We start from the raw sequence: 15,143 nt of genomic DNA on the forward strand, positions 1-15,143 counted from the left end.
TCCTCAGAAATGCAATTCAGAGCTTAATTTTCCTAATATTTGTCCACCATCATCAGAAAAATGCAACAAGAGCATGTTAAAAACAACAAAAGCATGATTATCTTTGGGGTGAATCTTTCAGCTGTTCATATTTTAAGTATTAAGTGAGTTTTAAAGGAACCTGACTGAATTGTGCAGGTTTATGGTCGCAGGAAAGTCTCAGTTTGTGAATCCTAACAGACTCCTGCTGCAGTCAGCTTATATATAATCATCTCTTAATAACAATAAAGATCAAATATGCTTTAGGTAAAGAAAATGTTGTACAAACAGATTGAAATTTACAATTAGTTTTTATCCCTTGAGCTTTATGATTAACCCTTTAGTGTGCTGAGAGATCAAATATCCATTTGTTCTATTGCCAAACCTGTGTCCTTAATGTTGACTCACCCTGTCCTGAACAGAGATAAGTCTGTGGGACATGTAAAGTGCAGGGCATCATCATTTCCTCGCTCTGAATGGGACAGCTAGTGGAAGAGGTTCTGTGATGGAGGAAAGCTGAACTTCTGACAGCCGGCTGCTCTGGTATAGTGGATGAGAGGAGCAGCTCTGTGAGCTGGCAGTGTCAGCAGCAGCCAGTCTGTCTGCAGCAGTGTTGGAACAAAGGCTAGCACAGAGATCCGCCTGAGCGCTGCAATACTGCAGCGCAGGAGTTTTTCTTCAAATCCATGCAGAGTTTTGATCACAGTTTTAAGCAGTAAGTTAGTCTGCATGTTGTTGTTTCTCTCCTGGGTTCTTCTAATTTATTTTTAATTTTTGGAATGACCTCAGGTAAATCCTAATTTTCTCAAGATTTTAAATGGGTTTGAATTGCACCTACACTTGTAAAAGTAAGTGTAGCTGAAAAACAAAAAAAATTGACATCATCCTTTTTTCAAGTGGGAACTCAAAGCCAGTTTAGACAGAGAAAACAAAATGATCAGTTTAAAGGGCTGCAGGACACAACTTTAATGGAAAATGCAGTAGTCCATCACTGTGCTCTGGCAGGATACTGAACAAACTTGAGCTTAGAAGAAATTGTCAGTACCACTTCCAGTTTCTTGTGTGCTGGTGGGGAAAGAAAGCCTCTTATTATTTCAGTCCTCTTCCCTGCTGCAATATGTTGTGCGCTTCTGCTTGTTAATGGGTGCTGCGTGTCCTCCACAGCACTCATATCATCCAGAGATGTGCGTTGATTCCTGGCCTATATTCGCCGCTGCTGTTTGTTTCCGTGGAAAACAGGTACAGCACACCAAGGCTAAATCAGATAATGCACGGATTCCTCCGGAGTGGCCTAATGATGGCTGTCTCTGACTGTGAAGCTGTTCAGCAGCTGCTCCGGGGTGATTCCTGACACATGCACACTTTTCAGCAGAAACCTCCACAAGTCTGCTGCTAATGAGTGAGGAGAGACTAGAAGAGCATGTCCCATTATGCAGAGGTACCAGGAAACTCAGAAAACTAAAGCTTTGCTTCGTGGTGTGCAACTTTGAAGGTTTGTTTATTATTAAGTCCTAGAATTCTTTTAAAAAGAAATTGTTGATGTTTTTTCTTGTCATCATTGTGTTTATAGCTTCCCAGCTGTGTTCACTCATATTAATAAAGGGATCTAAAAATGAGATGCACCTCGTTTCATCCACATGTTAAAAAAAAAGGTTTTGTTTGGTTGTTGTTAAAGCAGGATTGAATTTCTGAAATAAATTGACCAAATTTAGATTACCTCTCACCCTCTAACCTTTTCATCCTTAACAGGGTAGAAGCATTTCTTAGTCATACTTTTATTTTCTTACAATTGTACCAGGCATGAACGTGCTGTATAAATAATGTTTGGTTTGATTTGATCTATATTTTCTCCTAAACGCATCATAGATCAACTTTTTTCCTTTTTTAAACCAGTTTTCCCAAATCCAGACACTTTATGTGAAGCTGCTGTGAGAGCTGAGGACAGCCTGCACTCCTGAGTTTGCAGATGGATCGCTAAGATGCTGCCTCTGAACCATGGCATTTTCTTACTAAGGGCTACCATCCCCTGCTTCAGCCAGCAGAAATTAACCGGGTCGCTCATATTCTGATCATTTATTGGTAAGCCAAAATTTCCATGGACTACAAAAAACAAACAAACATCCCATTTCTGATCAACATAACCTCTGCTGGCCATATTTTCCAAACCTCAAGACTCTTTTTATCTGCACACCAGTCAAGGAGACTCTCCTCCACCTGGACCTCCTCCCATGTGGATGGAGCGTACTGTTCCACTGCTGATTTCCACTCCGTGTTTCAACAGCAATGCACCATTCAAGTCTGCAGCCAAGTTGACAAATGAGCAGTGATCTGAGCAGAGGGGGATGCTTGCACTGCACCACATCCTGTCCCATCCACATCCCTTTGCCCTGCAGTGGTTCACCTCCCCTAACTGAAGCCGTCTCCTTTAAACTGGAGAGAGCTGCGTTCAAAGTCACACGAGCAGAATATGCAGCAAATACACGCGTGCTGAATCGTGTATTTACTGGAATGAAGCGGTGAGCGAACTTCGGTCTTTCTGTGCCTCCATTTGTCAGCCGTGCTCCACGGATTTTTACGAAGTTTCATTAAATGTCACAGAAAATAATACTCCCCCCATATCTTTGAATAAACATATTTTCTGGTTTAGTTCATTCAATCACACAAAAAAGATAGCATTTTTCCTCTATTAAAAGCTGAAAAACATATTTCACTGTGACTAAAAGGCTGTATTAATGCAACTATGATGAACTTAATTACTTTTAAAGATTACACAACTACAAATATAATATATAAACTATACTTTTATTGAGATGTTGAACTTCTTAAAATAAAAAATGAATAAATTTGTAGTTCTAAATCTGGTTCATTTCTTTGTTTGAATCCAGTAAATCAAACACTTCCTGATTTACTTTTTTTCTTGCTTCCTGCTTCATTTATTTGCTTTGTTTGAAGTAACTTAACCCCATTTGACACCTATTGATGCAAATATGCATCAAACCACTTCAGCTGCAAAATTACCTTCCTTTAGCATCAGCAAAAACATATGAGACTTTTTTTCATTGCTAGAAATAAATTCAGGCATCAAATACTTTCGGGAGCATTAACATTAAAACAAGAGTTTTACAAATGCTCTACCACACTTAAATTACTGTATACATTCAGAAGAAAATGTGGAATTCAGATTTAAAGAGTTTCTGTGGCATGGGAGTATTAACTTTTAAAAAGTGTGAATGGTTTTCTCGGCCGCGCTCTCCCCACTCAGAACCAGTAAAGATCATTCTCGTTATCATTCGTAAGGATTTCTCCTTCACAGAGCTGAACGGTGCAGGTCTTATATTGCAAGCGATTCACTGAAACATGAGATGTCTTCTCACCTACAGCATAATTCTATTTAAGGGCTCTGCCTCAAATTCGGTCAAATGGGTGTTTAAAAAAAAAAGAAATCTTCTTCAACTCTGCAAACCTTTAGGAGGCAGCTTGAGGACTGAATATGAAGAACCTGACAGATGGACTGATCCACATGCTTTCTGTGTTGCCTGCAACTGCATTTTCCAGTTGAGGGAGAGCATCCACCCACTGGTCTTTTCGAGAAACTGCATCTTGGTGCAAGTAAGCAGCAGAGAGTCTGACGCAGCATGCAATCATTCACCTTGACTGCGTGCGTTGCTCAGACTTGCCTCGGTTGCAGCTGTCCACACAACCCTCCACCCTCCTGTAAACGCACCCTGCCAGTCGTAGAGTGGGACAAACTATCGATCCTGCTGAAATGATGCTTTCGAAAAGGGAGGCAGTAAGCATGTCTGCGGGCCCCTCCTCCACGGCGGAGCGGCCCTGAGTTATCATTGAGCTCAGCACATTGCGCCCAAGCCACATGGGAAAAATGGGATTTTCACTGGAGAGGAGCTGAGTGGAAGGTAATTCAAATCGCCAAGCTATGTTCCCTGCCGACGATGTAAAACGAGCCGTGCTACCTTCAAGAAAAATAAGGTCGTCTGGCAAAACTACTTTAATTTCAAATCCTGCCAGAAGGGCACATGACAAATGTGAAAATATGTCCGAGCAGGAGGTTCATGACACATTTAACCACTTACCAATTCAGCTTTTGACAGGATGTGTGTGAGTCAGCTGAAGTTTTTCCTGTTATTTATATTCCTTTTATGAATGGAGAGATGTTCTGCAAAGAAACGAAAAGATTGCAACCCTGAAACAAGAGATGTTCCTGTAGATCCACTAGGTGGCATCAGTGTCTCAGATTTTCCCTCCAGTCACTAAAATTTGATGCATTTTTTCTCTGACATCACCTACTGTATGACTGTAGCTCTGGCTCCAAAAGGGTGGCAGGTTTTAAAGCTGGTATTGTTCACTGTTGTAGATAGAACACTTCACTTACATCTGTTCGCCTTATGACTGAAGATTGCTAAAATATTTCATTTAAGTATCCGTTTTAAAGGTCTGAAAGGATATCTTTGAGCGTTCCACACAGAAAGGCTATCTTCCCATCAGTGAACATCCTTGATGCTCTGAAGCGTCACTGTGACTAAATGAGCAGCACTGACCCATGGTGAAGATCACCTCTCACTAACAGTGTTGGTTGAGGCAACGGGTGACCTGAAGGTCAAGCTGAGCAACAGAATGCATCTGTGTCCTTTTGGGTGATTGCTACTGATGTCATGCTTTTGCTGGTGCTTGTGTGGTTTTTGCACACTGAAGTGTGTTGATGATCAGTTATTGGTTCTTTTCAGAGCAGTTATGAGTCAATATAATACAGTGTGAAATCTTATTTAATTTTTATTTTTTTTACAAATGGTTTCAAAAAACGTTTAATCCTCAAATTTTTAACTACTGGTTAATTTATTCTGTATTTCTTTTTCTTTCGTTGCATTCAAGTCATATTGTGTTTATTGGACATATAATGAAAACGACATTAGATGAAAAGGTTATCCAAATGTCTGGCAAAGCAAAATCCTGTGTCACAAAGAAAACGTTCAAATGATTAAAAAGATGAAATAATAAAATTAGAAAATAATACACACACACATTAAAAAAGGAAACAGTTGTGTGCAGGGTTCTGTATCTCAGCTTACATGATTTAGCACCTGATGTACTTGATAGAACTCCAATCTGAAATTCTATCTTTTTAAAATTGGTATATTGGAAATAAAAATAGTAAAAACATTAATTCCCATAAATAAACTCATTCATTAAAAATTGTCATCAATTGACAAACATAAATCCCCCGTATTGATTAAGCATTGATAGTTCTTTATAGTTTTCTTTCCATCATTTCCAAAACATTTAAGAGACTCTCACAAACAATTCAGAAAATAAATAAAATTAAACAACAGAAAAAGCTTTTTTTTTTTCCTTTAACCCAAAGCATGATGCACTCTTATTTTACTTATGTCAATGTTGTTGTTTTACTGAATCTAATCTTAAAAAATGCAATGTAAAAAACTTTTTGAGCTGATTAGTTCCTGGATTTGAAAAAAGTAGATTATTTAGAAAAACACACATGTAAACAAAATAAATTGTAAATGTCAGAAATAAATAGTGATTTACTGTAAAGCAATAGGCTCGTCTTTACCTTATTTTACTCTCATTGTTTATGTATTTTATATGTATTAATTATGCTGCTAAGGACCTAGATTAAAAAAAAAGATTTCAACAAAATAAAATGTAAAAATGAATATTATTGACTCACTTTAAGGCATAATAAGGCTTCTCTTTTGCCATTTTCTCCGAATCTGAGCAGACTTGGACCGTCAGCTGCATGTTGTCCGCAGAGCTGCGTGGGGAGGTCCTAATCTGCAGGAGCAGCTGGGAGCAGTTTACCACGTGATAGGAGAGATGTTAGAGCAGCCATCGCCGTTTCACCCAATTCATGTCCAGGCTCAAGCTGGGAAAAGGTGAGGCGGCGAGGAAAAAGGGGCGCCACCCGGGAAGAAGCCTTAGCTGGATCCCTCCTCGCCGTACCAAGGTGTGTTCTCCCTCCGCCCGGCTGTCGGGGTGTTCGTGTCGGCTTTACAGCGGGGCCTGTCTCCGCATCATTTTCGGCGTTTCCTCACAGAACGGGGGACGTTGACGGTAGCGTTAGCCTCGCGCGGCTGTCGTCCATCGTGTTTTTTTGTTTTTGCTAGCAACAGCCGTCGTGCCCGCGTGCGGTTGTGTAACGCCTGTCGTCGGGCGGGCTCACGCCGCAGGAATAGTGGAAAGGCAAAAAAGGAAAAAAGTAACATAATTTCGTCGCTGTGTCGTCACTCCAGGATCCAGGCCCACGACAGTTGATGCGGGACGGCTAACAACATCCACTCCGCGAGGCGAACACGCCAAGTTTACGCGTGAACGGGCCCGCGAGGACTTGGTCACATTTAGTGTTCATTAACAACTATTTGTTAAGCAACTTAAACTGACAAATCACTTTTAGGTCAAATTTGCCGTTGGAGGGTGGTGTCGATTCGGTTTCCTACTCAGTTTGGGCCTGTCCGGACCTGGGGGGAATACTTGGGGGGTGGGGGGTTAATGTTATCCCCAAACTGCAGATGTTGTGACCATCAGCTGATGGATGCCACAGACTATTACCTCCAAAATGCTGAAGCTGACTCAACAATACCCCCAATGAACAAAAAGTGGGATTACTTGCATCACTTGTGGATTTTGGTGTTTGGTTTCATTAAAAAAAGTCTATAAAAGTACAAGAAAGCAAGTTTAGTTTCAGTTTCTGTTCTTCATGCTTAATCTAGAAACAGTGTTTTGAAATTCTCACCTGCTTTGTAGTTTAACAGAAATCCAGGTGCTAAATTGAGCCTTAAATGAGAAACAAGTGCTTCCTTGGTTCTGAAAGTCCACCAAGCTCTTCTCTTTGCATGTCAATGAGCTCCAAACCAGCGCAGGGCCCCCAGGAGCCCCCCAGCAGCCCAGGTCTGGCTCTACCAAACACACCCCTTCTGCAAGCTTCCACCCCTTTGTGCCACTTAATGGTGATGTTTGTTTTGTGGCGTGAGCTAAAAGCGGGAAGACCTGCTGGTCTGCGCTGGTGTAGCCGTCTGTGTTTCATGGGGAGGTGGACCCGTGAAAGACTTGGCTCCTCAAATGTGTAAATTAACATGTCCCCCTCCCCGAATGCTGGACAGCCATTGAAAAGATCTGGGTTTTTTTACATTCAGATGGCGGCCGGCCACCCACTGCTGGCTTTTCCTTCCCTCCTGTTTTCCAATAACTGAGAAGACATGACCCATTTTAATGGTTGTTTACTTGTATTAGAAGGAGAGTTAAAGGATTCAATGAGCTCTTGTCTACAATTCAATTAGAGTGGCTGTCCCAGCAGCACCAGTTTCCACGTTACACAAGCTTCTTGCAGTGTTGTTGTTCAGGCAGAAACAGGGAGACCTAAAGGGAGCAGTGACACCTGCCCTGATTAGTCTCTTTGTCATTTATTTGAATAGTTCTTCAGTCTTTGTGGCAGGACAAATACAATTGACTTTCTGATTTAGTACCACTTTATTAAATGACATTTTTTCCATCACAGAAGACTTGGAACACAAGTTCTTCAGGGATTCTTAGCAGAAGGAGCTTTGTATTTTTTCCACCATTTTCGCTCTCTTTTTTTTGTGTGTGTGCATGTGTTTAAAGGTTTAAACAGCCAAATGGTTGGATAGTTTTTATTGTTACAGATTTGTAGCTACAGACTTAGTCGTAAGGACGGTTGGTGTTTTAACTGCAGCTGTGTCGCTCTATTCATTTTAATAATCCAACCTATTGTGAAGAGTCTTTTCAATCCAACCACTGGCGCTCCAAAATCTGGTTGAGCTCGTCTGTCTGGGTTGGCCGTGCTGAACTGGGTAAAACGAGGCCACACAGTCTGGTTTTTCTGACGCACAACTCAAGACTTCAGATCAGAGATAGTTGTGGGTATTGATGGAACACCAGCTTTGAAGATGGGAGAAAAGAAAAGTGTCATTAAGGCTTGTTTTGCTCTTTTCTTTTTTTTTTTTTTTTTTTTTTAGGTTTAAATCTGTAACGAAGGCTGGTTTTTAATGATGGATAAAAACAGAAGCCCTTTTGTGGCCCTCACCAGCTAAAGAGCAACTTTACATACTTGTGAATATAATTTTCTTAAATGGAGCATATTTCCTGTTAGGTGTAAAATCTGATTACTCAATTTTTCAGAACACAAGTTGATTTTAGTTCTTGCAAAATTTGGCTGAAGATACAACTTATATTCAGTTGCGTCAAAGCCATGTTCACACCGCCCTCTGCAACGCGCGTTCAAGTGGCCACCTTCAATGAAAACTATATAAATGAATGTTTCGGGCTTCCATGTCCTCCTGTAGCTACGCAAGTTTCTATGACTGTTATGGGCCAACCGTTTTTTAAATTGATCATGGAGGAGAAATGAATAACTATAGTTTGTGCTTGGTCGGAATTCTGTGACACACAGTCTTTTATCGGAATAGAGCTGTGGAGGGAAAAAAGAAGTTTGGAACAAAGTTTGTAAGATTTGCACCACTTTGACATTTCGCAGCAAGTCTCTTTTAACTGGAGGTATGCAAGCGCTAGTGAACAGTAGAAAAACAAAAGAAGCCCCTCCCTGCTTGTCCAGTGTGAACACCATAAGCTAAAAGTGCATTTAGCGTGTTCTCTAATGAGCCTGACGTGCCCGGTGTGTCTGCAGCTTTATGTGTTGGCTTGACGGAATAGTTCCAAAGTGACACAGGATGAAGAATTCAACAGATTTAGTGACTTAAAGTGATATAAAGACTTTAATTGACCTTTTAGCATGTTTTCTTATGCTATCGTTACCTGAGTAATTGCTCATATGTTGTGCTAATACACTAGATTCCAGCGTGCATACATTCAATCTATTATGATCTATTCTGTTATGATTTGCATTTCAAGATGAAATGTTTATTCCTGTTCCCATATTTTAATATATTTTCTCCCAAAGTGCTGCTTATATATTAATTTATTTTCTTCTTTATTATGCTTTTTTTTTCGGCTGCTGCGACTTTTACTTCATAGAGCAACTTATAGTTTAAAAAATACAGTAATTTCCAGCAAAAACTGTTGATATGATTAAAGCTAAAGTTGGGGATTTTTCAGCTTATTTTTCCACAATGACTAACCAATTGTGCTTTCGTGGCTTCTGACCCCCAGGACTGCTGCAAACATCTGGCACCTGTGCGTCCACCCTAAAGCCAAAGAGTGCTATTTGCCTTTTTTGCCACAGGAACACTGTGGAGAACAAGGCCTGAGGTTGACTACTCCCCCCACTGGTCTTTGAGGAGGGGGGGAGGTACGAGAGGAGGGGAGAAGGAGAAGCGGCTCAACCCAACTGGAGCATGGGGCAAAAAGTCCCTGGTGGCATTAAAACCATTGATATGCGTGATCCAGCGTTCAGCCCTCTGAAATTGGAGCTCCAGGCTTTGAGTCACACCAAGCCGTCCCGACTGGATTTGATTCTGGACATGCCCCCCGCGGGCCCGGACGTCCAGGTCCAACACTCTTGGAACAACGACGACCGCTCCCTCAACGTCTTCGTCAAAGATGACAACAAGCTGGTGTTTCACCGGCACCCCGTGGCGCAGAGCACGGACGCCATCCGTGGCCGCGTCGGCTACACCAGGGGACTGCACGTGTGGGAAATAAGCTGGGCCATGCGCCAGAGGGGCACGCACGCAGTGGTGGGTGTGGCCACAAGTGACGCTCCCTTGCACTCGGTGGGCTACACGGCTTTGGTTGGAAGCAACGCCGAATCCTGGGGGTGGGACCTGTGCAGGAGTAAACTCTACCACGACGGCAAGAATCTCCCCGGAAAAACATACCCGGGCTTCCTGGAGCCCGGAGACACCTTCATAATTCCGGACTCCCTGTTGGTGGTCTTGGACATGGATGAGGGGACTCTGGGTTACATAGTGGATGGACATTATCTGGGTGTAGCATTCAGAGGACTTAAAGGCAGGAAGCTGTATCCAGTGGTGAGCGCCGTATGGGGACACTGTGAAATTCGAATCCGGTACATAAATGGACTTGATCGTAAGTATATTGATATTGATGAGCGTGTAATAATGCATGAATTATAGCGCATACTTGACCAATAGAAGGGTTTATTTACATAACGAAGCTGCAGCAGTTAAATGTTCTTCTGATGTCTGAAAGGACTCAATTACTGCAGAGAAGCGTTATATCAGACTTAAGCCTTTATGACTATGTGGTAAATAAACATGGAGAACCAGACATGCTGTAACTCCAAGTGATGTGTTGTCTTGCAAATAAGGGTCTCTGAGTGACGTTTTCAGATACGACTGTTTGTGACCTCACAGGAAGGTCTCAGCCCTGTAATGATGGGATGAGAGAATGAACTAACTGTACTTGTTTTCTTGTTTTTCAACCGCACCGGAGTCGCTTCCACAACAGATGTCACTATTGTCCGAAGTCGTGTTAGAAAACCAGCGGTGCCCGTCTGCTGCCAAAAATCCCCAGTTCCAGTTAGATGGATTCCAGTCATTCATCATTCATTAGCTTTCAGCTGGAAAGCATATCAAAAGTCAAACGTCCCAAGCGCTCCGTGCTCATTAGATTTTTATGTTCAGCTCTGATCTTGTAACCTAGTTAGAGCTGTGCGAAAGAAGTGCAGCAGATGCTGCACAGAACCCACTCCCCATCGTACAGATTCTTTTTGTTGCCTTGTCTGCTGCAGAGATCACATAGAAATGTTCTGTAAAACATGTATTTTTGTATTTATTTACACTTGCATTTATTTAGGAAAACTGTTTTTGTTGTTTTTTACCTGTTCTTGTGCAATTTTTCTGATTTAGGAGGACATACAGTACAGACCAGCAGTTTAGACACACCTTCCCATTCATTTGAATGAGAAGGTGTGTCTAAACTGTTGGTCTGTACTGTATTTAGAAAATAAGATCAAAATTGTATTTGAGTATTTCGTTATTCAAATTGTTGTGAATTTGGAGCAGACACAAAAATGCTGTTTAAAAACAAGAGCTTATTTGTGACGTAGAAAATATGCTGGGTGAGCCATAAGCAGCAATGAGGAGAGGGAAAGGGGGCGGGGTTGCTCATTGAGCCCTGTTTACTATGTCCTAGTAAACACCCCCCCCTCATTTTTCTAAAAACAGCTTAATCATAAATATGACACTTGAACACTTAAAATTGATCAAAAGCTGATTGGACTGGGGCTCTAAAAGATGCTTGCAATATACTTTGAATTATTTAGCATATTTATCAAAGATCTGTTTTTTTTGCTCTGCTTAAAAAAAAAGAGATAAAATACCAGATACTTCTCAGATCAAGAGTTTTACTCCAATACATTTTGTTTTTTAAATTAAAAAACTGTTAAGATTTTTAAGATTTCAGTTTGCTAAAGCAGACGTGGGGTCAAACGTCAGAGCATTTGAGGATGATTATGGGATGACTGAAGTTCTATGTGGTGTCTCTGTATGAGTTCTAAGGGAATCAAATGCAGCTTGGATCCCTCACGCTTTCTCTCCCGTCTCCCCCTCAGCTGAGCCGCTGTCGCTGATGGACCTGTGTAGACGCTCGGTCCGAGTAGCGCTGGGAAGAGAGCGTCTGGGTGAAATCCATAGACTACCCCTGCCAGCCTCCCTCAAGAACTACCTGCTCTACCAATGACGACGCACGCTGACGGTCTCCGTATGTGCAGACGCCTCGTTTGTTGCACTGGGATCGTCCTTGGAGGGTGGGGTGTTTAACCCGTTTGACTGCATTACGAAAACCTCCAGAAGTGACTCATCCTCACCGGTGATTCAGCAAGTACACTTCTTATGGCCGTTGAACTCCTTTTGAGTTTATTTTGTTTTATAGCTCTTTGCAGCTGTGTCCTTTTTGACTTTAGGAAATCAGGAATCGCTGAGCACTATGCACACGCTGATCCGGTTGAAGCAAAGACGGCCGTGACGACTCGCCTGTAGGTTGTGGATTGTTCTGGCATTACTGATTGGTGCCTCTGCTGTGACCTCCGGACTTTGTCTTTTATGCATTCCTGTTATGTAGCTTTTGAATTTTAATTGTCCTTGCTCTGAGACAACACTAAAGTCACAAACATGAACTTTACATGCTAGTAAACTAGTGCAATTCAAGTCTTTGACCACAAGGTGGCAGCACACTTTTTACAACGCATCCTTTGCAATTGAGAAGTCTATCAAAAATCCAGTTTTTATCATTGTGGGTTTTAAATTGATAATATTTATACTTCACACCACACGGTATATTTAAAAGAAAGATGCACTCCATAAAGAGCTTCCAGTGCAGTTTGAGACAGTTCTGACCCTCTTTCTGTTTTGTGGAATTGTCCCATCAACAGGGATCAGGCAGCTGACTGGAATATTATCAGCATATTTTTAACAGAAAGATAACATCACTGTGATCGTTTGTAGCAGGCAGCTACTGGATGTTCTAAACATCTTTTTTCACTCCGTCTTCTAGTGTCGTAGCCTCCTACCACAGGCTTTTTATGCCCAAGTGTATGGTTATTTTCTTTCTTTTGTTTTGTTTTAAACTCCACATGTGAATCACTGTCTGCAGACTATAAATCACAGTATAGAAAAGAACCAGTGGGTGACAATCTACAAAGAAGAAATAATGCCAACAAACAGTGAAATGCCAGACCACTGACTCGTCAAGAGTTTTTAAATCCTTTTTTTCAACGCTCTGTTAAATGTCAACTCTCTGCTTCTTTTTATTTTTACCATGCTTGCAGCCTCCCCTTGATTTATATATATTTTTTTGTAATTCCCTGTAGAAATGTTAATTATATATTAAAGATTGTTTCAAAATATGTGCTGTTTACAAATGAATGTTCTGTTGATACAAGGTTTGATTTTTAATCCGTTACAGAGGCGGTTTAGTTCAGAGCTGCAGAATCCACTGCTGGATGTTTTTACTGATTTAATTTTGGAACCCTCAATTGAATTTCATAATCACCTACCAAAAAATAAATGTGTTGGGGGGGGAGGTGACCATAGCAAAGGAAGAATTAAACTGTTTTTTTCTTTAAAGCCATCAGTTTGTGTCCTCAAAGAGTCCTGCATTTTAGCAAAGCTTTAATATTACTAAAGTAATGGCAGAGAAGCAATAAAGTTTCAGACAAGTTTGGGTCCTGACTCCTGCAGTCTACATGCTTATGACTGGGTTTATCTAAATATGTTTGGAGCTTTTACTGTTGCATCAGTTTTTGACATCTGTCAAAGACGCACTTTAATCCCTGCTGTTATTCAGCATTTTACATAAAAGTACAGGATTACGTTCAAGTGCTCTAAAGCCAAATGCCCCAAAGAGATCTGCTCCTAGTTCCAGTAAGTTCAAGAATCAAGAATTTTATTTGTCACATACAAAGTTATATTTAGCAAATGCAACCAGTAGTGAAATGTACGCCAGGTCCGCTCCGTGGACAGTGCAAATAATTAAGGAAAACGGCACAGATGAAAATATACATAATATACACAAGTAAAGCTATGTAAAGATGAAATAAGAAAAAATGTGTATTGTAAAATTAAATATAGAACGCAAAATAATGTGCATGAATGTAAACTGTAGACTCAGATAATTAAAGTTTATACAATACCGGGGGTCTGCAACCTGAGGCCCCCTCATGTGGCTCTTTGGCTTTTAAGAAAAATACAAAGTCTTTGAAAAGATAAAATTCTAAAGGTTTTGTAATTTATGTTTTTTTTTTTAAGTTGGGTGATCTTAGAATTTATTCAAGACTATAGTCCAATCAATAAAAAGGAGTACACACACCCACTCCAATAAAAAAAGCACAATGTCAAGAATACACAAGAAGCAGTATACGAAAAATTACAATAGTTAAGTAATTAATTGAAAGGATAATAAAATAACAAAACCATTACTTATACATACCTCACCATAAATCTTAAACTCAAACTTAATTTGTATGGCGCCTTTCATTTTGGTTGAAAACACAACGTGCTTAACATAAAAGCAAATAAATGGTCATATGAAAATTAAAACAGAAAACCCAGGGCAATCACACACAGATGGGACCCCTCCCTCTGCCCACCCAGTTCCCCCGTTATAACCCTGAACAAAAATGTAAGAACTGCAGGTCAAAGAAAAAGTCTGGTTTAGTTACAAGGACAAATTAAAATGACAATCCCTCCACTATTTCAATAAATTTGACTTGAAGCGGATGGCACTAGATCTAATGTTACTTACACTCAAGATGAAGCATTTACCCTGCAGAGAAACCTGAACATGAGTGAGCACATGCAAGCCCAGAGAGTGTTCATTCTGAGCGAAAAACCAACAGCTCACTAGTCATAATGATGGAAAATATCAAGCTTGACCCAAATTTTTAATTCAAGTAACTCTGTTGCAGCAGAAGCATCCTCTTTGATAGGATGTATTTTGGAACTTTTATGTACTGCCGGCAAAATATAAGATATTGAATGTGTTTTATACAGAATAAATCATTGCAATAATTGAAATATTGTACATATTTAACAGCTAGGTTTTATAAAAAAGGCTAAATTGCAACAAAAATAAGGTTTATATCTCTAAAAGTTTTGGTAAATAAGAAACTGAACCAAGTGGCTCTTTTAGTGCTAAAGGTTCCAGACCCCTGGTTTATACGATCAGTAGTTCCAAAGGAAAACAGTAAATATATGTATTTCAAATCTATACATTTGAAAGGCATATGTCAAGTGCAACCCTTGGAAAAATGTTAGCAGAATTATCCTGCAACTCCCGGCTGTAGTTTCCCATCTTTTCCACTTGAGGGCAGCATTGTCCCCTGTGATGACTAACATTCAATGTCAACCATCAATGTGCATTTTAATGCAACTGTGCCAAAATGAATGTCATGCTATTGGAAAAACAGTGCACAGACGTTACATTATCTCCCCTTACAAAACAAGAAAAAAAATGCCCTTTGTATCTGTTTTCATGTCAATATGTCCTGACTGTGTTATAATATGAAACAAAGTGTTGACAAAGATGATTGTGGTACAAAGACACGGCCTTATCTTACAAACAGGGCTGGTCTTCGTACACATTATCAGGATATCAGCGGGAGTTAAATGCTAAGTTTTATTCCATCTTATGCAATCTAAACAATGGAGCTTTTTCAGTTA

The 15,143-nt window shown here is 40.5% G+C and overlaps 1 protein-coding gene and 1 long non-coding RNA gene across 3 annotated transcripts; both read left to right on the forward strand.

Moving 5' to 3' along the window:
• The first annotated feature begins 110 nt into the window (after nt 1-110).
• On the forward strand, nt 111-2,805 carry LOC110015345. The gene is made up of 4 exons (XR_002873521.1): nt 111-1,257; nt 1,391-1,510; nt 1,912-2,097; nt 2,213-2,805. It is a non-coding gene; the product is annotated as an uncharacterized LOC110015345 (long non-coding RNA).
• A 2,916-nt stretch (nt 2,806-5,721) lies between these two features.
• On the forward strand, nt 5,722-12,924 carry LOC101155685 (SPRY domain-containing SOCS box protein 1). Of its 2 annotated transcripts, XR_908996.3 has the most exons (4): nt 5,722-5,995; nt 9,172-10,050; nt 11,537-11,793; nt 11,888-12,924. XR_908996.3 is itself a non-coding variant. In XM_004070393.4 (3 exons), exons 2-3 carry the CDS (start codon nt 9,357-9,359, stop codon nt 11,662-11,664), a joined length of 822 nt encoding a protein of 273 aa, XP_004070441.1. In that variant the 5' UTR covers nt 5,722-5,995; nt 9,172-9,356; the 3' UTR covers nt 11,665-12,924. The 2 variants fall into 2 exon arrangements, 1 of the variants encoding a protein (XP_004070441.1); XM_004070393.4 differs by having other exon boundaries at nt 11,537-12,924.
• Nucleotides 12,925-15,143: the final 2,219 nt, after the last annotated feature.

Source organism: Oryzias latipes, chromosome 7, assembly GCF_002234675.1.
Source record: "Oryzias latipes chromosome 7, ASM223467v1".
NCBI lineage: Eukaryota > Metazoa > Chordata > Actinopteri > Beloniformes > Adrianichthyidae > Oryzias > Oryzias latipes.